General features: G+C 42.8%; 1 protein-coding gene across 1 annotated transcript in view; it reads left to right on the top strand.

Annotated features, from left to right (window-relative positions):
• The window catches only part of DOK6 (docking protein 6), a 395,605-nt gene that overhangs the window by 319,882 nt on the left and 50,823 nt on the right, over positions 1-24,900 (top strand). The window contains exon 7 of the mRNA XM_068993932.1: positions 3,481-3,598. Coding sequence (XP_068850033.1) covers positions 3,481-3,598 — 118 coding nt within the window. The remainder of the gene's footprint in view (positions 1-3,480; positions 3,599-24,900) is intronic.

Here is a 24,900-nt window from a genome sequence, read left to right as displayed (position 1 = left end):
CACAGTACCAGACCTTATCAGTTAGAGCAGTCGCCAGCCAGCCCAGGCATGAAAGGTTGGAACCTAGATGCCCTGTTTCTGAATACAGGCTTTCCAATAATTTGCAGCGGTCTTCAGTACCTTGTCAAGAACTTCCCTGGTGGCTCAGACGGTAAAGCATCTGTCTACAAGGCAGGAGACCTGGGTTCGATCCCTGGGTTGGGAAGATTCCCTGGAGAAGGAAATGGCAACCCACTCTGTACTCTTGCCAAGAAAATCCCATGGACGGAGGAGCCTGGTGCAGGCTACTGTCCATGGGGCCGCAGAGTCGGGCACGACTGAGTGACTTCACTTTGTCTTCGTCGCTTTATCAGTCCTCCACTGCCCTTCTGTGACCCAGACGTTTTGGCTTCTCCCTAACAGCCGAGGTGGCGCTAGTGGTAAAGAACCCGCCTGTCAATGCAGAAGACTTAAGAAACAGGGGCTCAATCTCTGGGTTGGGAAGATCCCCTGGAGAAGCGCATGGCAACCCACTCTAGTATTCTTGCCTGGAGAATCCCATGGATGGAGGAGCCTGATGGGCTACAGTCCATGGGGTCCCAAAGAGTCGGACACAGCTGAGGGACTAACACTTTCACTTTAAGTGCTTCAGTCGTATCCAACTCTGCAATCCCATGGACTGTGACCCACCAGGCTTCTCTGTCCATGAGATTCTCCAGACATGAATACTGGAGTGGGTTGCCATTCCCTTCTCCAGGGGATCTTCCCAACCCAGAGATTGAACCCGGGTCTCCCGCATTGCAGCTGCTTCAAATTCTTTACCATTTGAGTCACCAGGGAAGGCCATGTGGTCACAAAGAGTCAGACACGACTGAAGGGACTTAGCACAGCACTTATACCCCCTGTCTACCAACCATGGTGTGTCAGTGTGTTAGTATACCCGTTTCATAATAAAAAAGAAAAATTTTGAAATACGGCAAATTTTGAAAAATTGGCTGCATTGTTGCTATGTTTGGAGCCATCCTTTATAAAAAAGAAAAAGACCTTCAAGAGCGTTAGACTCTCAGATTCACCAAGTAGGGCACTTCTAGGGCAAGACACAGCAGTCCTCCCTACTAAAAAGTGAAATCAAACAAATACGTTCCAGTCCTATGGCTTCATCTTTAGTTAAAATTTAAAACCCTTCTAGTTTTATGTGGCTTTAAGGCCCTATTGTTAACTTATCATATCAGGGACTCTGGATGGCACCTTCTCGGAAGGGCAGTGACTCCGGATGCAGACATACAAGCCCCATGGGGCAGGGTCCCCCACCAGCGAGCAAATGGGACTCCAAGGTGACCTTATGACTCCCAGTTTTGCCAGGAGTCAGTCACTAAATAAAGGGGACATGTGCAGTGTTATTAATTAGAGGATCACCCATTGTCAGAAAGTGCACATTGATTCAGATTACATCAGAGAAATGTGTGCCAAGGCCAAACAAAACCATTTCTAGGACTTCTGAATCAATAACAATGAATTTCTTCTTAAAAATGCAATGTAAAGTATCATTCTCTTTGAACTAATCATGTGTCTGAGCATCACCTGATGTGATGTTGTGTGGATCTCTGTCACTAACCTTAAGTTTATCTTTCAAATCAGAAAAGATACCATCCCTTTGAGGAGGGCAGGGCAACCCACTGCAGTATTCTTGCCCGGAGAATCCCATGGACAGAGGAGCCTGGCGGGCTACAGTCCATGGGGTCACAAAGAGTCAGACACGATTGAAGCAGCTGAGCACCCAGGCACGCGGCACCCTTTTATCACAGAACTTCTCAGGGAAAGCACTTTTTCTATTGAAGGAGTGAGGGATAAGGTCTGTTTGAGGAAGGAGCCATGGGGCGAGGCTGGGAGCGGGTGTCAGGAACAACGGATGATGCTGTGTGGTCAGGCTCCTCAGCATGGCTGTCCTCTTGCTCTCTGTCCGTCCCCTGCCTGGCTGGTGTCTGCTTCACCTACAATCTGCTCGCATAACTGACCTGCCTAAGCACTTGCCCCAGGCCCTGTGCTAAGTCAATTCAGTTTTGTCCGACCCTTTGCGACCCTATGGAGGGTGGAAATTCACCAGGGAAGAATACTGGAGTGGGTTACCATGCCCTCCAGGGGATCTTCCCGACCCAGGGATGGAACCTGAGTCTCCTGCCTTGGCAGATGGGTTCTTTACCACTAAAGTCACTTGGAACGCCCACCCCAGCACCCCCTGGTGCTTGCCCTAATCAAAGGGGTGCTGAGGAGCCTCTGGTGCCTCTGCTGGTTACCCTGGTAACTAACAAGCCCTCCTGACATCCATCCCACTGTAACTGGTGATCTCCGACCCTCCCCAGCAAACACTGCTGCTGTATTCGCCCCACACGGTGGGGCGTCACTCCAGGACCTTGCTTCCAACATGTGAGCTTCCCCATCTGTTAAACCAAGGCCCCCCAAACTCTGGGATCAAATGCCTGATGCTCTGAGGTGGGGCTGTTGTAATAACTATAGGAATAAAATGCACAATAAATGTAATATATTTGAACCATCCCCAAACCATCTGCCCCACTCCATCTGTGGGAAAATTCTCTTCCAGGAAATCGGTCCTGGTGCCAAAAAGGTTGGGGACTGTGGCCTTTAAACCACTGATGTCTCTGACTCTGGGCTCTTTCTTCAGCCTAGAATAGGTCTGGGGGTGCAGCCCAACAGACACTCACACGGGTGAAAAGGAAATGCTATCTTGCGTTTGCTACTATTTTGGGCATCTGTTTCTGATAGGGGTTGCACCTCCATTTGTTGAGTTATTTTACAGTCCAGTAAACTGTAGAGCGCTGATAGTCATGCAGGTAATTCTCGCTTATAGAAATGTAGATAAACTTATCTGGTGGAATAGAATGGATCACCACTGTGGTTCTTCACCCACGTTCCTGACCAACTTTGGCTTCCCTGGTGGCTCAGAGGTTAAAGCGTCTGACTACGATGCAGGAGACCTGGGTCCGATCCCTGGATTGGGAAGATCCCCTGGAGAAGGAAATGGCAACCCACTCCAGTACTCTTGCCTGGAGAATCCCATGGACAGAGGAGCCTGGTGGGCTATAGTCCACGGGGTCGCAAAGAGTCGGACACGACTGAGCGACTTCACTTCACTTCTGAATTAATGAGATCAATTGTTTACAAGTGTTCATTTCATATTTTTTTAAGTCACGATTTTCCTTACTTGAAAATGATGATCTTGGGACTTCCCTGGCGATCCAGTGGTTAGGACTCAGCACTTTCACTGCGGTGGCCCCGGGTTCAATCCCCAGTCAGGGAACTAAGATCCTTCAAGCCCGCCTAGCGCAGCCCACCCCCCAATGATATCTTGAAACAGCATGTTATGCACGAACCTGTAACAGAGTCTATTATATGTCACTCATATTTAACCCTGAACTTTTTCAAGAGCCGATTTCAATTGCATATTTTAAGTAAAGCCTGAGACACAGTTTCTTTTTCTTTTAGCTCCAGACAAGCTTGACGGAACCCATGACGTTATCCAAATCGATCTCTCTTCCTCGCAGCGCCTACTGGCACCACATCACCCGGCAGAGCAGCGTTGGAGAAATCTACAGTTTGCAAGGCAAGTGAGCTTCCTGGGGGTGAAACCAGGAGCCACGCAGTTTGCTTTGTATTTTCCCTGCTTGCTTCTCCTCCATTTTCATTTATCTGCTTTCCCTGCCCACAGTGGGAGCTCTGAGACTTACCACGGCTTTTCTAAAATTATTATTTCATAGACTCATGGTAAAAATTATCGCAAAGCTAACCAAGGGCCGAGGAACTGCTTTGGCGAAGGAGTGGAACTGAAAAAATGATACAAACATTGTCAGAAGCTAAAAGTGGCTACTACCAGGGTCTGTTTCCTGCTGTGTCTTACAAAGGGTTTGCCTCTTAGCATCTTTTTGCCATAAGAGGGTTGACTCTCTGTTCAGGAGGCTGACTGCTGGCTTCGTCATGAGATGCTCCGTGAACTCTCATAGTTTTAAGGCTGATGTCGAAACCATTTGGGAGGGAGCAGGGCAGGAGAAGAGGAGTGTAAATCCGTTGCTTCTGTATTTTTCCTAATGGTAAATGGTTGACTGACTGCATAGACGTGCAGATGAATCAGGTTAACAGTGGCAGGTATTTGATCAATAACAGCAGAACTCAGCTTCCACAGTTCTCTTCCTGTTTCTTCCCTTCTGTCCTTAATGAATAAACTTATCCTTCAAATAAAATATTCAGCTGCAAGAAACTAATAACTGACCAAGACAGGAGGAAGCAGGAACTAGGGAAAATAAGGCTTAAAACAAAACCAAACACACACAGCTGAAAACTCATCAGACAAACCTTTTTTGAGCACAAAAGGCTTGAATGTAGGAGCTACCCAGTAAATATCAGGTGAAGGAATGACCGTTATAACCTTCAACGTAATTAGGCACTCAGAATATTCTTCTTTTTATGCATGAACTTTTGCTCATATTAACAACACTAAATGTTTTGAGAGGAAAAAAATGGTGACAAACAACCTGAAATAGTGTTATTTTTTAAGCAATATTTGCTTGCCAGAGTTTCAGACCTAGAATAATGAGATTCAATGAGTGGGAATGAATGATTAAGATACATTCTGCAGGAAAAAGCAGAACCATTTTAGTCATTTATGGAAGATAACTGCATTTGATATTTTCAATGAACTGTCTTACCACCAACTTGACTGCTGTATTTAACAGGTGGTGATTATTTTTTGTATTATTTATTTGTATGAGAAGATCTTTAGTAGGATAAGGACTAGAGGACTGGGAAAGGGAGGGGAAACTGCTCTGACAGCTCATGAATCAGAGAAGACGTGCTTCTCATTCCATTGGTTCCCTCCAGAAATGCCAGCACTACACACTTAAATTGCCCGAGTCGTGATCTTGTAAAATTCATCTTGCTTGTTCCTGTGGTTAGAAATAATTAGAAAATGTGCTTTTAATATAAATTTATTTTTATTTAAATGTAATCATATATCTGTAAATATTCAATAGAAGAAAACTAAAAATATGGAATATTCAAAGAAGAAAACAAAAAAAACTAAATCTCTAAGCTACTGCAAATAAGTTGTAGAAATACTACTACAAATCAGTTGGAAATGGGTTGGAACAACTCTACTGATAACTTTGGGTTCTAACAAGGTTTTGGTCTATAATTCCAGCAAATAAAAGACTATGGTTTTCATGGTAACATGGAAAACTTTTCTCTGAAGGTAGTATTAAGATTTAGGTGGATAACTTCCAAAATAATGTCATAAGCGCCCAACAGAAAATGCCAGAAGGCAGTGAAATTGCTGAAAACATTGCCGTGAGACTTGTTGGAGGACAGTGGTGATTTACACAATAAAACAGAATCAATAAGTGATTAGATACTCTATGATTTATCTCACTAATATTTCCAGTTAAGGGTTTCAAATGCCTTATTAGTTATGATCTATTTAGATGATTGTGTTGGGGAGGAAAAATATACCTTCTACCCTTCAGGGTTCTTTGGCTGCTCTAATAATTAAATTGATGTGAAATTAACAGGAGAAAAATAAATCTAATGGTATACATTAGGGATTCCCATGAGACCCAAAGCCAAGAATGGTGGCTGAGGCTTATCCAGTGTTCTGAGCTAAGGGAAGGGACAGGGCCTAGGGCTTCCAAGGGTAGAGGTGGGTGGCAGGACACAGGTGACAAGAAGAGCAGGTGTTTGGTAATTAGATGTTTGCCCTGCCACACAGATTGGTCCTTCTGATAAAAGTTATCTCTGGTAACAGCTCTGCATCTGAGCCAGGCGCTCAGTCTGGATTCTTTTAGGCAATTAAGCAGGAGGTTAAAAACTCTTCCTGAGTCTTCTGGGCCTTCATTGTCTTTGGCTCAAAATAATCCACTTGCCAAAGTGGAACATTTTGGGGAAGCTCGTTCTGAACCCCTTCAATCTCAATGTCACATTCTTCTCTGGTTGTTGTTTGTAGCTGACCAAAAAAAAAAAAAAAAAATGCATTGACGAAGGTAATCACTGTAAATCAGATAACTATAAAATGTATTCAATGCAGAGTACATTTCACTCTGCTGGGCATTTATTTTTTTTATTTTTTTATTTTTTTGTATTTTTTTTTTATTAAATTTTAAAATCTTTAATTCTTACATGTGTTCCCAAACATGAAACCCCCTCCCACCTCCCTCCCCATAACATCTCTGTGGGTGATCCCCATGCACCAGCCCCAATCATGCTGTATCCTGCGTCAGACATAGACTGGCGATTCAATTCTTACATGATAGTATACATGATAGAATGCCATTCTCCCAAATCATCCCGCCCTCTCCCTCTCTCTCTGAGTCCAAAAGTCCATTATACACAGCTGTGTCTTTTTTCCTGTCTTGCATACAGGGTCGTCATTGCCATCTTTCTAAATTCCATATATATGTGTTAGTATACTGTATTGGTGTTTTTCTTTCTGGCTTACTTCACTCTGTATAATCGGCTCCAGTTTCATCCATCTCATCAGAACTGATTCAAATGAATTCTTTTTAACGGCTGAGTAATACTCCATCGTGTATATGTACCAAAGCTTCCTTATCCATTCATCTGCTGATGGACATCTAGGTTGTTTCCATGTCCTGGCTATTATAAACAGTGCTGCGATGAACATTGGGGTACATGTGTCTCTTTCAATTCTGGTTTCCTCGGTGTGTATACCCAGCAGTGGGATTGCTGGGTCATAAGGTAGTTCTATTTGCAATTTTTTAAGGAATCTCCACACTGTTCTCCATAGTGGCTGTACTAGTTTGCATTCCCACCAACAGTGTAGGAGGGTTCCCTTTTCTCCACACCCTCTCCAGCATTTATTGCTTGCAGATTTTTGGATCGCAGCCATTCTGACTGGTGTGAAGTGGTACCTCATTGTGGTTTTGATTTGCATTTCTCTGATAATGAGTGATGTTGAGCATCTTTTCATGTGTTTGTTAGCCATCCATATGTCTTCTTTGGAGAAATGTCTATTTAGTTCTTTGGCCCATTTTTTGATTGGGTCGTTTATTTTTCTGGAATTGAGCTGCATAAGTTGCTTGTATATTTTTGAGATTAGTTGTTTGTCAGTTGCTTCATTTGCTATTATTTTCTCCCATTCAGAAGGCTGTCTTTTCACCTTGCTTATAGTTTCCTTTGTTGTGCAGAAGCTTTTAATTTTAATTAGATCCCATTTGTTTATTTTTGCTTTTATTTCCAGAATTCTGGGAGGTGGATCATAGAGGATCCTGCTGTGATTTATGTCTGAGAGTGTTTTGCCTATATTCTCCTCTAGGAGTTTTATAGTTTCTGGTCTTACATTTAGATCTTTAATCCATTTTGAGTTTATTTTTGTGTGCGGTGTTAGAAAGTGATCTAGTTTCATTCTTTTACAAGTGGTTGACCAGTTTTCCCAGCACCACTTGTTAAAGAGATTGTCTTTACTCCATTGTATATTCTTGCCTCCTTTGTCAAAGATAAGGTGTCCATATGTGTGTGGATTTATCTCTGGGCTTTCTATTTTGTTCCATTGATCTATATGTCTGTCTTTGTGCCAGTACCATACTGTTTTGATGACTGTGGCTTTGTAGTAGAGCCTGAAGTCAGGCAAGTTGATTCCTCCAGTTCCATTCTTCTTTCTCAAGATTGCTTTGGCTATTCGAGGTTTTTTGTATTTCCATACAAATCTTGAAATTATTTGTTCTAGTTCTGTGAAAAATATGGCTGGTAGCTTGATAGGGATTGCGTTGAATTTGTAAATTGCTTTGGGTAGTATACTCATTTTCACTATATTGATTCTTCCAATCCATGAACATGGTATATTTCTCCATCTATTAGTGTCCTCTTTGATTTCTTTCATCAGTGTTTTATAGTTTTCTATATATAGGTCTTTAGTTTCTTTGGGTAGATATATTCCTAAGTATTTTATTCTTTTTGTTGCAATGGTGAATGGAATTGTTTCCTTAATTTCTTTTTCTACTTTCTCATTATTAGTGTATAGGAATGCAAGGGATTTCTGTGTGTTGATTTTATATCCTGCAACTTTACTATATTCATTGATGAGCTCTAGTAATTTTCTGGTGGAGTCTTTAGGGTTTTCCATGTAGAGGATCATGTCATCTGCAAACAGTGAGAGTTTTACTTCTTCTTTTCCAATTTGGATTCCTTTTATTTCTTTTTCTGCTCTGATTGCTGTGGCCAAAACTTCCAGAACTATGTTGAATAGTAGCGGTGAAAGTGGACACCCTTGTCTTGTTCCTGACTTTAGGGGAAATGCTTTCAATTTTTCACCATTAAGGATAATGTTTGCTGTGGGTTTGTCATATATAGCTTTTATTATGTTGAGGTATGTTCCTTCTATTCCTGCTTTCTGGAGAGTTTTTATCATAAATGGATGTTGAATTTTGTCAAAGGCCTTCTCTGCATCTATTGAGATAATCATATGGTTTTTATTTTTCAATTTGTTAATGTGGTGAATTACATTGATTGATTTGCGGATATTGAAGAATCCTTGCATCCCTGGGATAAAGCCCACTTGGTCATGGTGTATGATCTTTTTAATATGTTGTTGGATTCTGATTGCTAGAATTTTGTTGAGGATTTTTGCATCTATGTTCATCAGTGATATTGGCCTGTAGTTTTCTTTTTTTGTGACATCTTTGTCAGGTTTTGGTATTAGGGTGATGGTGGCCTCATAGAATGAGTTTGGAAGTTTACCTTCCTCTGCAATTTTCTGGAAGAGTTTGAGTAGGATAGATGTTAGCTCTTCTCTAAATTTTTGGTAGAATTCAGCTGTGAAGCCGTCTGGACCTGGGCTTTTGTTTGCTGGAAGATTTCTGATTACAGTTTCAATTTCCGTGCTGGTGATGGGTCTGTTAAGATTTTCTATTTCTTCCTGGTTCAGTTTTGGAAAATTGTACTTTTCTAAGAATTTGTCCATTTCTTCCACATTGTCCATTTTATTGGCATACAACTGCTGATAGTAGTCTCTTATGATCTTTTGTATTTCTGTGTCGTCTGTTGTGATCTCTCCATTTTCATTTCTAATTTTATTGATTTGATTTTTCTCTCTTTGCTTCTTGATGAGTCTGGCTAGTGGTTTGTCAATTTTATTTATCCTTTCAAAGAACCAGCTTTTGGCCTTGTTGATTTTTGCTATGGTCTCTTTTGTTTCTTTAGCATTTATTTCTGCCCTAATTTTTAAGATTTCTTTCCTTCTACTAACTCTGGGGTTCTCCAATTCTTCCTTTTCTAGTTGCTTTAGTTGTAGAGTTAGGTTATTTATTTGACTTTTTTCTTGTTTCTTGAGGTATGCCTGTATTGCTATGAACTTTCCTCTTAGCACTGCTTTTATAGTGTCCCACAGGTTTTGGGTTGTTGTGTTTTCATTTTCATTAGTTTCTATGCATATTTTGATTTCTTTTTTGATTTCTTCTGTGATTTGTTGGTTATTCAGAAGTGTGTTGTTCAACCTCCATATGTTGGAATTTTTAGTAGTTTTTCTCCTGTAATTGAGATCTAATCTTAATGCATTATGGTCAGAAAAGATGCTTGGAATGATTTCGATTTTTTTGAATTTATCAAGTTTAGATTTATGGCCCAGGATGTGATCTATCCTGGAGAAGGTTCCATGAGCACTTGAAAAAAAGGTGAAATTCATTGTTTTGGGGTGAAATGTCCTATAGATATCAATTAGGTCTAATTGATCTAATGTATCATTTAAAGTTTGCGTTTCTTTGTTAATTTTCTGTTTAGTTGATCTGTCCATAGGTGTGAGTGGGGTATTAAAGTCTCCCACTATTATTGTGTTATTGTTGATTTCCCCTTTCATACTTGTTAGCATTTGTCTTACATATTGCGGTGCTCCTATATTGGGTGCATATATATTTATAATTGTTATATCTTCTTCTTGGATTGATCCTTTGATCACTATGTAGTGGCCTTCTTTGTCTCTTTTCACAGCCTTTGTTTTAAAGTCTATTTTATCAGATATGAGTATTGCCACTCCTGCTTTCTTTTGGTCTCTATTTGCGTGGTATATCTTATTCCAGCCCTTCACTTTCAGTCTATATGTGTCCCTTGTTTTGAGGTGGGTCTCTTGTAAGCAACATATAGAGGGGTCTTGTTTTTGTATCCATTCGGCCAGTCTTTGCCTTTTGGTTGGGGCATTCAACCCATTTACGTTTAAGGTAATTATTGATAAGTATGATCCCGTTACCATTTACTTTATTGTTTTGGGTTCGGGTTTATACACCCTTTTCGGTTTCCTGTCTAGAGAATATCCTTTAGAATTTGTTGGAGAGCTGGTTTGGTGGTGCTGAATTCTCTCAGCTTTTGCTTGTCTGTAAAGCTTTTGATTTCTCCTTCGTATTTGAATGAGATCCTTGCTGGGTACAGTAATCTGGGCTGTAGGTTATTGTCTTTCATCACTTTAAGTATGTCTTGCCATTCCCTCCTGGCCTGAAGAGTTTCTATTGAAAGATCAGCTGTTATCCTTATGGGAATCCCCTTGTGTGTTATTTGTTGTTTTTCCCTTGCTGCTTTTAATATTTGTTCTTTGTGTTTGACCTTTGTTAATTTAATTAATATGTGTCTTGGGGTGTTTCGCCTTGGGTTTATCCTATTTGGAACTCTCTGTGTTTCTTGGACTTGGGTGATTATTTCCTTCCCCATTTTAGGGAAGTTTTCAACTATTATCTCCTCAAGGATTTTCTCATGATCTTTCTTTCTGTCTTCTTCTTCTGGGACTCCTATAATTCGAATGTTGGAGCGTTTCATATTGTCCTGGAGGTCTCTGAGATTGTCCTCGTTTCTTTTAATTCGTATTTCTTGTTTCCTCTCTGATTCATTTATTTCTACCATTCTATCTTCTATTTCACTAATCCTATCTTCTGCCTCCGTTATTCTACTATTTGTTGCCTCCAGAGTGTTTCTGATCTCATTTATTGCATTATTCATTATATTTTGACTCTTTTTTATTTCTTCTAGGTCCTTGTTAAACCTTTCTTGCATCTTCTCAATCCTTGTCTCTAGGCTATTTATCTGTGATTCCATTTTGATTTCAAGATTTTGGATCATTTTCACTATCAATATTCGGAATTCCTTCTCAGGTAGATTCCCTACTTCTTCCTCTTTTGTTTGGTTTGGTGGGCAACTCTCCTGTTCCTTTACCTGCTGAGTATTCCTCTGTCTCTTCATCTTGGTTATATTGCTGCGTTTGGGGTGGTCTTTTTATATTCTGGTGATTTGTGGAGTTCTCTTTATTATGGAGCTTCCTCACTGTGGGTGGGGTTCTATCAGTGGCTTGTCAAGGTTTCTTGGTTAGGGAGGCTTATCTTGGAGTTCCGGTGGGTGGAGCTGGGTTTCTTCTCTCTGGAGTGCAGTGGAGTGACCAGTGATGGGTTATGAGACATCAAAGGTTTTGGAATAATTTTGAGCTGCCTGTATATTCAAGCTCAGGGGAGTGTTCCTGTGTTGCTGGAGAATTTGAGTGATATGTCTTGTTTTGGAACTTGTTGGCCCTTGGGTGGAGCTTGGTTTCAGTGTAAGTATGAAGGCATTTGATGAGCTCCTATTGCTTAATGTTCCCTGAATTCAAGAGTTCTCTAATGTTTTCAGGTTTTGTATTTAAGCCTCCTGCTTCTGGTCTTCAGTTTTTACAGTAGCCTCTAGACTTCTCCATCTATACAGCACCGATGATAAAACATCTAGGTTAAAGATGAAAAGTTTCTCCACATTGAGGGACACTCAGAGAGGTTCACTGAGTTACAAGGAGAAGAGAAGATGGAGGGGGTAGTTAGAGGTAACTGGAATGAGATGCGGTGAGATCAAAAGAGGAGAGAGCAAGCTAGCCAGTAGTCACTTCCTTATGTGCGCTCTATAGTCTGGCCCGCTCAGGTATTTACGGAGTTATACAGGGAAGAGGAGAGGGAGGAAGTAGACAGAGGTGACCAGGAGGATAAGAGAGAAGAATGAGAAGGAGAGAGACAAATCCTGCCAGTAACCAGTTCCTTAGGTGTTCTCCACTGTCTGGAACACACAGAGATTCACAGAGTTGGATAGAGAAGAGATGGGGGAGAAAAGAGACAGAGGCCACCTGGTGGAGAAAAAGGAGAGTCTATAGGAGAAGAGAGTGGTCAAGCCAGTAATCTCGCTCTCAGGTAAACTTGGGTCGTGAAGTTTGGGTTTTTAAATGAACATAATTGACAACAAAAACCTAAGAGCAAAGGTTAAAAATCTAGAGTAGAGGTTGGATTTTCAAAAATACAATATTAAAGAAAAGAAGCAGAAGGAAAAAGCAGGAAAGAAAGAAAGAAAAAAAACCAAGAATTATTAAAAAAAAAAAAACAAGCAAACAAAACAAAACAAAACAAACAAACAAACAAAAACCCCACCAACAACCATCCAAAGGCTATATATGGTGTTTGCCTTAAAAAAAAAAAAAGTCTTTTTTTTTTAAAAATAGTAATAATAGGTTATAGTAATAAAAATTAAAGGAGAAATAGAAGATTTAACAATTAAAAAAAAAGGTTAGGAAAAAAAAAGAGAAAAAAAAAAAGAAAGAAAAAAAAAAAAGGAATGATTTTTAAAATAGTAAAAATATATCTGGCTCTTCTCTGATGTTTTGGGCCGTGTGGGATCACTTCCAAGGTGGTTCCCTCTGTTTAACTTCTTCCGTTTGCTGGTTTTTCAGGCTCACTAGTTCAGTCGCGCTGTGGGGAGGGGGAATGCCGCAGACAAATAGCGCTGTCGTGTGCTCTCAGTGTCACAGCCCCGCTTGACCTGTCCCTTCTCGCGGCGCACAAACCGCTCCGGCTCTACGATGCACAGCCGGGAACCGTCTGGGGCTGGCCCTAGGCTGCGTGCACTTCCCGGTCCAAGCCGCTCATGTTTGGCGCTCAGGCAGCCCTCAGAGGCACAGATTCGGCTGGGACTGCGCTTTGTGCCCTTCCCAGGTCCGAGTAGCTCAGGAGTTTGGCGAGCGTGATCGCCGCGGCTTGTCACCTTTTCTGTCTCTGCTGCTCAACTTTCTGGGTGGACCGCTGGCGTCCCCCGTGAGGCAGATTGTGACTGTCCAGCACCCCCAGAAGTTTTAGCAAAGAAGCCCGCTTGCAGTTAGGTAAGTAAAGTCTCTCCAGGTCTGCAATTGCCCCTTTCCAGTCCTTACGGCTCTGGCTGCCTGTCCCCGGCGGGGGATGGTCTGCAGCCGGCTTTTTCCGTTCCGTCCTTTGTTCTGTGCTCGGTCCTGGCGGCGTCTTATGTTCGAGCTTTTCGTGCGGTAGCTATCCCACAGTCTGGTTTGCTAGCGCAAGTTAGATCGTTCTGGTTGCGCGTGGGGCGTTCCTGCCCGATTCTTACAAAGCACTGCAGCCCGCGCCTCCCGCGCGTCCCTACCCTGCCCCCACTTCCCAATGGCGGATGCAGGCGTCTGTGCTGCTTTTCCGCTGGGGGAGTTACTGTTGGGCTTGTAATCTCTTGGTTTTAATTATTTCTTTATTTTTCCTTCCTGTTATGTTGCCCTCTGGGTTTCCAAGACTCGCCACAGACTCGGCAGGGAGAGTGTTTCCTGATGTTTGGAAACCTCTCTTCTTAAAATTCCCTTCCCGGGACGGGCTTCCCTTCCCGGGACGGGCTTCCCTTCCCGGGACGGAGTTCCCTCCCCACCTCCTTTGTCTCCTTTTTCGTCGTTTATATTTTTCCCTACCTGTTTTTGAAGACAATGGTCTGCTTTTCTGGTTGCCTGCTGTCCTCTGCCAGCCTACAGAGGTTGTTTTGTGGAGTTTGCTCAGCGTTGAAATGTTCTTTTGAGGAATTAGTGAGGGAGAGAGTGGTCTTCCCGTCCTATTCCTCCGCCATCTTTATGCTCCTCTCTGGGCATTTATTTTTGCGTTGCATACCTCTTGCCTGCGTGCTCAGGTATGTCCAACTCTGCAGCACCATGGACTGTAACCCACCAGGCTTCTCTGTCCATGGAGTTTTCCAGGCAAAAATATTGTAGAGAATGAGTTGCCATTTCCTCCTCATCCACCTCCTCAGGATGTGGATCTTCCTGACCCAGGTATCGAACCCATGTCTCTGGCTTCTCCTGTATTGACAGGCGGATTCTTTACTGCTGCGCCAGCTGAGAAGCCCAAATAAATTAAAAGTGAAAAAAGTCACTCAGTTGTGTCCGACTCATTGTGACCGCATATACTATACAGCCCATGGAATTCTCCAGGCCAGAATACTGGAGTGCTGGAGTGGGTTGTCATGCCCTTCTCCAGGAGATCTTCCCAACCCAGAGATCGAACCAAGGTCTCCTGCGTTGCAGGTGGATTCTTTAGTAGCTGAGCCACCAGGGAAGCCTAAGAATACTGGAGTGAGTAGCCTATCTCTTCTCCAGTGAATCTTCCCAGCCTAGGAATTGAACCGGGGTCTCCTGCATTGCAGGCAGATGTTTAAAAAGAGAGAGAAGGAAAATAGAGACAATCTCATCACCCCTTCATCCCACTAAACTACATATACAAGTGTGGTTTTTGGCATCTCAGTCCTCACCTGTGCTCATTAAAGTGGTACCCCCTCTTTACAAGGAGGGGAACATGGTCAAGCAGCTGCCGTCACTGATTGTCCAGAGTCCGAGGACAACTGACACTGGGGGGAGACACATCACCGAGTAAACCGCAGGTGGCATCGGGGACTAAAAATATCATTAGGGTCTTTCCAGCATACTGTGAACATTCTCACTGTGGAGCTGAGGCCAGTATGAATTCAATTCATCAGGCTTTCATTCACAAGGTAATAGGGGGAAGTGAATATGCTTAAAGTTTAATAGATTGGAATTCATTAATAAGCAGCACATGTACTGGAAGTGGAAAAGAAAATTCCTGGTGTGAAACCAAATCCATTCTCTACAGGACTTACCTATAACTTCAGCTGCCTATCACCCTCAAAACTGCACTCTCTTTGGTTTTACTGTATTCATGTCTGTCATCTACTCTATAACCGTAGAGGCAAGATAGACTTAAAAGATTGACGTATCAATACTGACATCCTGTGTTTACACTAATGTCTGGAAAAGAGGTGCAATGTAATCTTCCAGATCTCCCACTAGGCGCTCAGAAAGAGTGGGCTCTTACAGCTTCCCTGTTGGACGCTAGCTCTCTGGAGTCAAAAAAAAAAAAAATTGACAAACAGAATAATTCACCTTTAGGTGGCTAAATCCAAGGCTGCTGCTGTTGAAAATCTCTGCCCCTAAACGGCTGTGATGGGTTCTGACTCCCCTTCCTGCAGAGGGTGTTCATAAAGACTTTTCTAGATTTTTAGTGGGCAGTCAGGATGGTTGATTATTAGAAGGTAGTTTTTCTATGTCTCTAACTTCTGCATTTATGAAAAACATTTATGTCACTACACCTTCTCGTGATGCTCTTTCTAGTCTCAGGGAACTCTTGGTCCAAAAGTGAAGGCTTAAAACACACTATTTGTTTCACTCATATCAGAACTGTGATTTTAGTTCTAAGGCCTTCAGCACAAAATGTGTTGGGAAGATGAGAAACACTCAGAAAAGCAAAAAGAAAGGGAGGGAGAAAAAGAAAATAAGTCCGTAATGTAAGCGAGTACAGGTTCAGCTGCTCACCGCTCAACAGCCAGGAAATTGAGGAGCAGAATTCGGTAGAGAAGAAAGAACTTTATTCAGAAAAGCTGGTGATCTGGGGAGATGGTGGCCTCATGTCTGAAAACCAACTCCCAAGATTCTGCTCAGCCATGAGAGCTTTTAAAGGGAAAAGAGGGGGAACAATCTCAGTTAATCATTGAGGCAGGAAGTCAGATTATTCATCATTTTCTCTTGCATGCAGGCCTGCTGACTTCTCCCCGTCATCCTTAGGATGCTGTCTTGCCAGGAGAGTCGGCCTGGGGATTTGCAAAGGAGAAGAAGCTAAGGGTAGAGACCTAGCTTCTTTAACTACTTAATTATTCCTTCTAATCTAGGAAAGGAATCAACAGGCTAGATTAAGTGTACACTTTTGTGTGTGTGCTCAGTCATGTCCTACTCTTTGCGACCCCGTGGATTCTAGCCCCCATGGACTCCTTTGTCCATGGAATTTTCCAGGCAAGAATTCTAGAGTGGGCTGCCAATTCCTTCTCCAGGGGATCTTCCTAACCAAGGGATCAAACCGTAGTCTCCTGTATTAGCAGATGAATTCTTTACCACTGTGCCCCCTGGGAAGCCCTAAGGTGTATATTTAGGAAAGCAGAAATCAGGAGCTACATTAACTGTTGCCTAACGATCTAGTCTTTATGATTAAAGTCTAAGGAAAACAGAGATAAACAAACAAAAGGGACATGGAAGCTGCTTCCAGTAAGGGGGTCAGAGTTGTCCTTCAGTTCAGTTCAGTTCAGTCGTTCAGTCGTGTCCGACTCTTTGCAACCCCATGAATCGCAGCACGCCAGGCCTCCCTGTCCATCACCAACTCCTGGAATTCACTCAGACTCATGTCCATTGAGTCAGTGATGCCATCCAACCATCTCATCCTCTGTCGTCCCCTTCTCCTCCTGCCCCCAATCCCTCCTAGCATGAAAGTCTTTTCTAATGAGTCAACTCTTCGCATGAGGTGGCCGAAGTACTGGAGTTTCATCTTTAGCATCATTCCTTCCAAAGAAATCCCAGGGCTGATCTCCTTCAGAATGGACTGGTTGGATCTCCTTGCAGTCCAAGAGACTCTCAAGAGTCTTCTCCAACACCACAGTTCAAAAGCATCAATTCTTCGGCGCTCGATCTTCTTCAGAGTCCAACTCTCACATCCATACATGACTACTGGAAAAACCATAGCCTTGACTAGACGGACCTTAGTCGGCAAAGTAATGTCTCTGCTTTTGAATATGCTATCTAGGTTGGTCATAACTTTTCTTCCAAGGAGTAAGCATCTTTTAATTTCATGGCTGCAATCACCATCTGCAGTGATTTTGGAGCCCCCAAAAATAAAGTCTGACACTGTTTCCCCATCTATTCACATGGAGTGATGGGACCAGATGCCATGATTTTCCTTTTGTGAATGTTGAGCTTTAAGCCAACTTTTTCACTCTCCTCTTTTACTTTCATCAAGAGGCTTTTTAGTTACTCTATTATTTACAATATTGTGATGGTTTTTGCTATACATCAACATGACTTTTAATCACAATTCTACTTATGTACACAACAGATTATGGAACAGAGTCAGTCGCTTCAGTCATGTCCGACTCTTTGTGATCCCATGGACTATAGCCCACCAAGCACTGTCTGTAGGATTCTCCAGGCAAGAATACTGGAGTGGGTTGCCATTCCCTTCTCCAAGGGATTTTCCTGACCCAGGGTTTGAACCCGGGCCTCCTGCATTGCAGGCAGTTTCTTTACCATCTGAGCCACCAGAGACGCCCAGAGAATGTCAAATGGTTTGGGGCTTTCATCACTCAGAGCTCTGGAGCACAGAGCTTTGGGGAAAGTCTGAAGCCTGAAGGTCAATGGTGAAATGCTGCATTTAACAAAAAAGCAGCAACATTTAACGAAGAAACGTGCCATAAGTACGAATTTAAATAGATTATGGGAGGAATCAAGTTTGCATCAGACATCAAGCTGACGTCATCTTTACTTACACCTCTTATTAAAAGCGTTCCCACTTTAAACTTAGTAGTTAGTCGCTGGGTCATATCCAGCTCTTTGCGGCCCCACAGACTGCAACCTGCCAGGGCCCTCTGTTCATGGGATTATCCAGGGAAGAATACCGGAGTGGGTTGCCATAGAAAATGCATTGAAAAGCTACTGGGAGGGGTAGCGTCGATACCGCTCCCCGAGGACAGTCCTCAGCCTGTGTCTCAAGGAGCAGCACCCAGCCCCAGCGGCCCGGCGGCCCATGTCCTGCACAGCCAGGCTGCCTGCCTGAACAGCTGGCACGTCTGCTGCTCGCTAAAGGACCGTCATTCTCCCTGGACACCGATGCTTGCAGCTGCTGGTCCTCGCTCAGGTGGCCCAGGAGGCGCCAGGAGATGCCGAGGCTCCTGCCCCTGGTAGCCAGGTTTCTGTCTCCATCTGCCGCTCGCCTCCAGGGTGAGTTCTCCCACATGCTACAGTGATGGAAGGGGCCTCGAGAATATGGGCCGGAAATGAGCCCTGTGCACCGGCTTAGGGGACTGGGTGTTACCCGTCAATGTTCCCTGATACATTTATTGACTCCTTTTTTGCACCAGTTTTTATGAGATAGGCTGGGACTCATTTTTGAACAGTCTGAACAGCTTTGCTCTTTGAATTAAGGACCATTGGAGATGCCGTTTGTAAAGGTGATAACTTTGGAGTTCTGCTTTCATTAACGCTGATTAATACGTGCCAGTTCTCAACTGCCTTAAGCCCGCCCTCCGCCCATCGCCCATAATTAGCTTCAGACCCCGAGTGTTAGCACAGCAGCGCACCTGGTTACACAGAAGGCAGTTTATGTTGGCCGAAAGGGCATCCGCGGCGCCAGTTTCTCCGAAGGACAGGATGCAAACAGGCAATTAGAATTAGAGATAACCTTCGCAAGATAGTAAATAGAGTTCTGGCGGAGACGAGGGAGGTAAATCAAAGGATTTACTTACTCTTCGTCGGCTCTGACCCTCTGTCCTCTTTTACTGCCCATTCAATTTCGAGTTTGCCTGGTTTTTAAATTGCTTCCATCGAGGTCTTCTGTTTAAATTTTCATGATATGATGTTTTCCAAATTGCAAAGTTAATGAAAGCCTCCTGCAGCAAGTAAAACACACAGAGACTTCTGCACTAGGGGTAGAAAGGAACTTCATGAGCCACGTGTCTTCCCAGAATGTGATCTGCACGTTGTCGGGTGAGTCAGTCTCGCTGGGTCCCTGGCAGCCAAATACATCACACGTCTTCCCTAGGGCCCCGGCCTGCCCTTGGAGATTCTACCACAACCATTAAAAACAAGAGCTAGTTTTTAGAATCATCAGTTTTCATCTATGTGAACATTTATGGTGGGCTTCCCGGATGGCTCAGCAGGTGAGAATCTGCTTGCCCATCCAAGAGATGTGGGTTCGATCCCCAAGTCAGGAAGATTCCCCTGGAGGAGGAAACAGCAACCCACTCAGTATTCTTGCCCAGAGAATCCCATGGACAGAGGAGCCTGGTGGGCTACAGTCCACGGGGTCACATAAGACTGAGACATGACTGAGCATAGCACAACAGCACATGACGCCTACAGCATGGCCTTGCCTTACAAAGGGTGAGTGCAGGGAAGGGCCTCCCTGGGTATCTGCACCCCCGAAACAGACGTCAGATAAAAATGCTACAATAGTCTCAGCGCGAACTGTCCTCACTGCATGCACAGTCCGTCACTCGCTCTTCCAGGCTCCCAGACGTTCAGGTCTAACTTCCATACATCAATGTATTTGTTTACAAACCTGCTTCTTCCACTAGGTTGTGAGGTAGCAAGTTTGTTTTTTTTTTTTTTTTATCCCCATGGCGCCACCAAATTTGGGGGCTCAGTCATGATGAAGAGGCTCTACCTGCAGAAGCTACAATCTTGAGTTTGGGAGCTAAGTTAATCAGAGTTTGAATATTTACCAGAGCTAAGTTGTGTGTCTTGGGGCCATTTACTTAATCTTTCTAAACGTCACTGTCTTCATCTCTAAACCAAGGATAATACTACCTATTACGGTGCTTAAATGAGATTGTCCACATGAGGCGTAAAGGTTCCCTAGTCATTAACCATTGTCAATATATTGAAGTAAATTAAATTCACGCTGAGAAGTTTCTTTCCCAGACAGAGAATCATGCTATCCTACTCCAGTTTATTCCACTTTTTTACTTTAAGATGTTATTATAGAGTTTCCACTATGCATGAAGAATTCTGTTTTGTTCTAAGGACGTTATAAAAATCTAGCTTTAAGTAATAGTATTCCGGGAGTGGGAGGCTCAAGAGGGAGAGGATATATGTACACTTATGGCTGATTCACACTGTCACACAGCAAAAACCAACACAACATTGTAAAGCAGTTACCCTCCAATTAGAGAAAAAAAATTTTTTAAGGATGTAAAATTAAAAATTAAAAAAAGAAATACATTTCCAGCATCTGAAATTCGAGAAAAACTAACTCTAACCTAAGTTTTTGATGCAAGAGGAAAAGGGACAATGTCAGGCTTAAGTCTTCATTGGTTTTTTCTTTCCCCTCTCAGTATAAGCCAGCTCTTGCCCTCTAAGGAGGTGACACTCCTCCCAAGTTTGCATCACACAGTCCATGTAGCCTAAGGAAAACAGGACTCCGTTTTCCAGGCTGGGGAGTTAAAAACTCCTGAAGGACTTTATCCAGCTCAGTGACAAAGAGGTGAACCCACCGCAGCCTGCACTCCCACCCAAGATCCATTCTGACGACTCACCCATCCTGTCTCCTGAGAACTTTTCTGAACACTTGGTGCCCGCCTCAGGCACAGCCTCTCTCCCTGGGTAGACCAGCTTTGCTTGATCCCATTATTACCAAGTCGGGTTCATCACGGTGTACATTCTACTGGCTGGACCACAGGTGAAAGGCACAGTTTAGTTAATTAAGTCTAGCACAGTGAAAATGGAATATAACTCAGTGTGAAATACAATAGTCAGCCACTTAATCCTGGTCTATTAGGTATAAAAAGTAGTTAATAAAAGGCGCAGAGCTTCCAGATAGTATATTGGATTGCGATAATCTAACGAGGGCCTTATTCAAACAGACTGCTTCACTCTCTAATTCAAACCTGGAATTGAAACTTCAATTTCAGACTTGAATTAAACCTGAAACTTGGTCTCTCTACTTGATTTTCCTCCATCAAGCTTCTACCTTGCAATATTCTAAAACACAATAGGTAACACGTGTAGTTCTATATTGATCAAACTTTTATGGAAAAAATATATTCCATTTTATTCTGTAGGGGATAAAATTGGTACATAATATTAGCTCAAGGAAAGGTTAACACAACCACGACAGAAGGTCAGCTGTCTCTGTCATGGATTTGGGTGCATATGCTCAAACATGTACACACACACACACACACACGTCTACACACACACGGGACCATTTGGCTCATTGCTGTCCACTGTTTATCACTTCCCTTGAACATGTACCTATTAAGCTATGCTTCACAAACTAGAAACTACATAGAAGAATCTTGAGAGGAAAAACAGTTCACTTGTATTTTTCTTCCTGATTCTGTTTTTTGTTCTGTTTTTTTTAACCTCATTTCTACCTCTTGCTGCTGCTGCTGCTGCTAAGTCGCTTCAGTCATGTCCAACTCTGTGCGACCCCATTACCCTTCAACTAAATGTACCCCAACCCTAATTCTAGATTTAACATTAATACTTGCTTTTCATCCATCCCCCACTCCTTATTTTCTTTTGTCTGCCAAAGAATATGACATCTGGATGATGTCATGATTGGAGAATAAGAAAAAATGAGAAACATCAGGAAATTCACATCATTAAAATGATGTGTGCATGCTAAGTCACTTCAGTCATGTCCGACTCTGTGCAACCCTAATGACTGTAGCCCACCAGGCTCTGTCCGGGGGATTCTCCAGGCAAGAATACTGGAGCGAGTTGCCATGCCCTCTTCCAGGGATGTGAAAATTATACTGCAGAGTTAATATAAATTTAAGCTGGGATGTGGCCTTCAGTAAAGTTCTGGCACTTACCCCACTGCTCTATAAATAATACATGCTAATTCAAAGTTTACTACTTCAAACTGAAAACATCCAATATTTTAAAACTTTAAATTGTGGTTGCATAAGTTTTGTTCTTGTTCTTGTTATTCAGTCACTAAGTCATGTCCAACTCTTTGTGACCACCATGGACTGCAGCACGCCAGTCTTCCCTGTCATTCACTAGTCCCAGAGTTTGCTCAACCTCATGTCTACTGAGTCAGTGATGATGTCTAACCATCTCATCCTCTGTCATCCCCTTCTCCTTCTGGTCTCAGTCTTTCCCAGCATCAAGGTCTTTTCTAATGAGTCAGCTCTTCACATCAGGTAGCCAAAGTATTGGAGCTTCAGTGTCAGTCCCTCAAGTGAATATTCAGGGTTGACTAACGTTAGTATTGACTGGTTTGATGCTATTACTGTCCAAGTCTCTCAAGAGTCTTCTCCATCACCACAGTTCAAAAGCATCAATTCTTTGGTGCTCAATCTTCTTTATGGACCAACTCTCACATCTATACATGACTGTTAGAAAACCATCAGTTCAGTTCAGTCGCTTAGTCATCTCCAGCTCTTTGCACCCCATGGACTGCAGCACACCAGGCTTCCCTGTTCATCACCAACTCCCAGAGCTTGCTCATACTCAGGTCCATTGAGTCAGTGATGCCATCCAACCATCTCATCTTCTGCCGTCCCCTTCTCCTCCCACCTTCAGTCTTTCCCAGCATCAGGGTCGTTTCCAGTGACTCAGTTCTTTGCATCAGGTGGCCAAAGGATTGGAGTTTCAGCTTCAGCATTACTCCTTCCAATGAATATTCAGGACTGATTTCCTTTAGGATGGACTGGTTGGATGTCCTTGTAGTCCAAGGGACCCTCAAGAGTCTTCTCCAGCACCACAGTACAAAAGCATCAATTCTTTGGTGCTCAGCTTTCTATATAGTCCAACTCTCACATCCATACTTGACTACTAGAAAAACCATAGCTTTGACTAGATGGACTTTTGTCGGCAAAGTAATGTCTCTACTCTTTAATATGCTGTCTAGGTTGGCATAGATTTTCTTCCAAGGAGCAAGTGCCTTTTAATTTCATGGCTGCAGTCACCATCTACAGTGATTTTGGAGCCCCCCAAAATAAAGTCTTTCACTGTTTCCATTGTTTCCCCATCTATTTGCCATGAAATGATGGGACCAGATGCCATGATCTTAGTTTCCTGAATGTTGAGTTTTAAGCCAACTTTTTCACTCTCCTCTTTCACTTTCATCAAGAGGCTCTTTAGTGCCTCTTTGCTTTCTGCCATAAGGGTGGTGTCATCTGCATATCTGAGATTACTGATATTTCTCCTGGCAATCTTGATTCCACCTTGTGCTTCATCCAGCCCAGCATTTTGCATGATGTACTCTGCATATAATTTAAATAAGCAAGGTGACAGTATACAGCCTTGATGTACTCCTTTCCCTATTTGAAACCAGTCTATTGTTCCATGTCCAGTTCTAACTGCTGGTTCTTGACCTGTACACAGATTTCTCAGGAGGCAGGTAAGGTGGTCTGGTATTCCCATCTTTAAGAACTTTCCACAGTCTGTTGTGATCCACACAGTCAAAGCTTTGGCGTAGTCAATAAAGCAGAAGTAGATGTTTTTCTGGAACTGTCTTGCCTTATCAATGATTCAACGGATGTTGGCAATTTGATCTCTGGTTCCTCTGCCTTTTCTAAATCTAGCTTGAACATCTGGAAGTAAGTTGCAGCCCCACTTGGAGAATTTTGAGCATTACTTTGCTAGCATGTGAGATGAGTGTAATTGTGCAGTAGTTTGAACATTCTTTGACATTGCCTTCCTTTGGGATTGGAATGAAAACAGACCTTTTCCATTCCATGGCCACTGCTGAGTTTTCCAAATTTGCTGGCATATTGAGTGCAACACTTTCACAGTGTTATCTTTTAGGATTTGCAATAGCTCAACTGGAATTCCATCACCTTCACTAGCTTTGTTCATAGTGATGCTTCCTAAGGTCCATTTGACTTCACATTCCAGGTTGTCTGGCTCAAGGTGAATGATCACACCATCATGGTTATCTGGGTCATGAAGATCTTTTTTGTGTAGTTCTTGTGTATATTCTTGCCACCTCTACTTAGTATCTTCTGCTTCTGTTAGGTCCATACCATTTCTTTATTGTGACCATCTTTGTCTGACATGTTCCCTTGGTATCTCTAATTTTCTTAAAAAGATCTCCAATCTTTCCCATTCTGTTGTTTTCCTCTATTTCTTGGCATTGATCACTAAGGAAGGCCTTCTTATCTTTCCTTGCTATTCTTTGGAACTCTGCATTCAAATGGCTATATCTTTCCTTTTCTCCTTTGCCTTTGGCTTCTCTTCTTTTCTCAGCTAATTGTCAGGCCTCCTCAGACAACCATTTTGCCACTTTGCATTTCTTTTTCTTGGGGATGGTCTTGATCACTGCCTCCTGTACAGTGTCACAAACCTCCATCCATAGTTCTTCAAGCACTCTGTCTATCAGATCTAATCCCTTGAACCTATTTGTCACTTCCACTGTATAATCTAAGGGATTTGATTTACGTCATACCTGAATTGTCTAGTGATTTTCCCTACTTTCTTCAATTTAAGTCTGAATTTTGCCATAAGGAGTTCATGATCTGAGCCAGTCAACTTCTGGTCTTGTTTTTGCTGACTGTATAGAGCTTCTCCATCTTTGGCTGCAAAGAATATGAACAATCTGATTTGGGTATTGACCATCTGGTGATGGCCATGTGTAGATTGTTTTCTTGTGTTGTTTGAAGAGGGTGTTTGCTATGATTGGTGAGTTCTCTTGGCAAAACTCTTTTAGCCTTTGCCCTGCTTCATTTTTTACTCCAAGGCCAAACTTGCCTGTTACTCCAGGTATCTCCTAACTTCCTGCTTTTGCATACCAGTCCCCTGTAATGAAAAGGACATCTTCTTTTAGTGTTAGTTCTAGAAGGTCTTGTAGGTCTTCATAGAACCATTCAACTTCAGCTTCTTCAGCATTACTGGTTGGGGCGTAGACTTGGATTATTGTAATATTGAATGGTTTGCCTTGGAAACCATTGCCTGTTGTTTTTGAGGTTGCATCCAAGTACTGCATTTCGGACTCTTTTGTTGACTATGATGCCTACTCCAGTTCTTCTAAGGGTTCTTGCCCACAGTAGTAGATATAATCATCATCTGAGTTAAATTCGCCCATTCCAGTC

This window comes from Capricornis sumatraensis, chromosome 21 (genome assembly GCF_032405125.1).
Source record: "Capricornis sumatraensis isolate serow.1 chromosome 21, serow.2, whole genome shotgun sequence".
Classification (NCBI taxonomy): domain Eukaryota; kingdom Metazoa; phylum Chordata; class Mammalia; order Artiodactyla; family Bovidae; genus Capricornis; species Capricornis sumatraensis.
The sequence above is the reverse complement of the archived record's forward strand: the minus strand, read 5'-3'. Positions and strand labels throughout refer to the sequence as shown.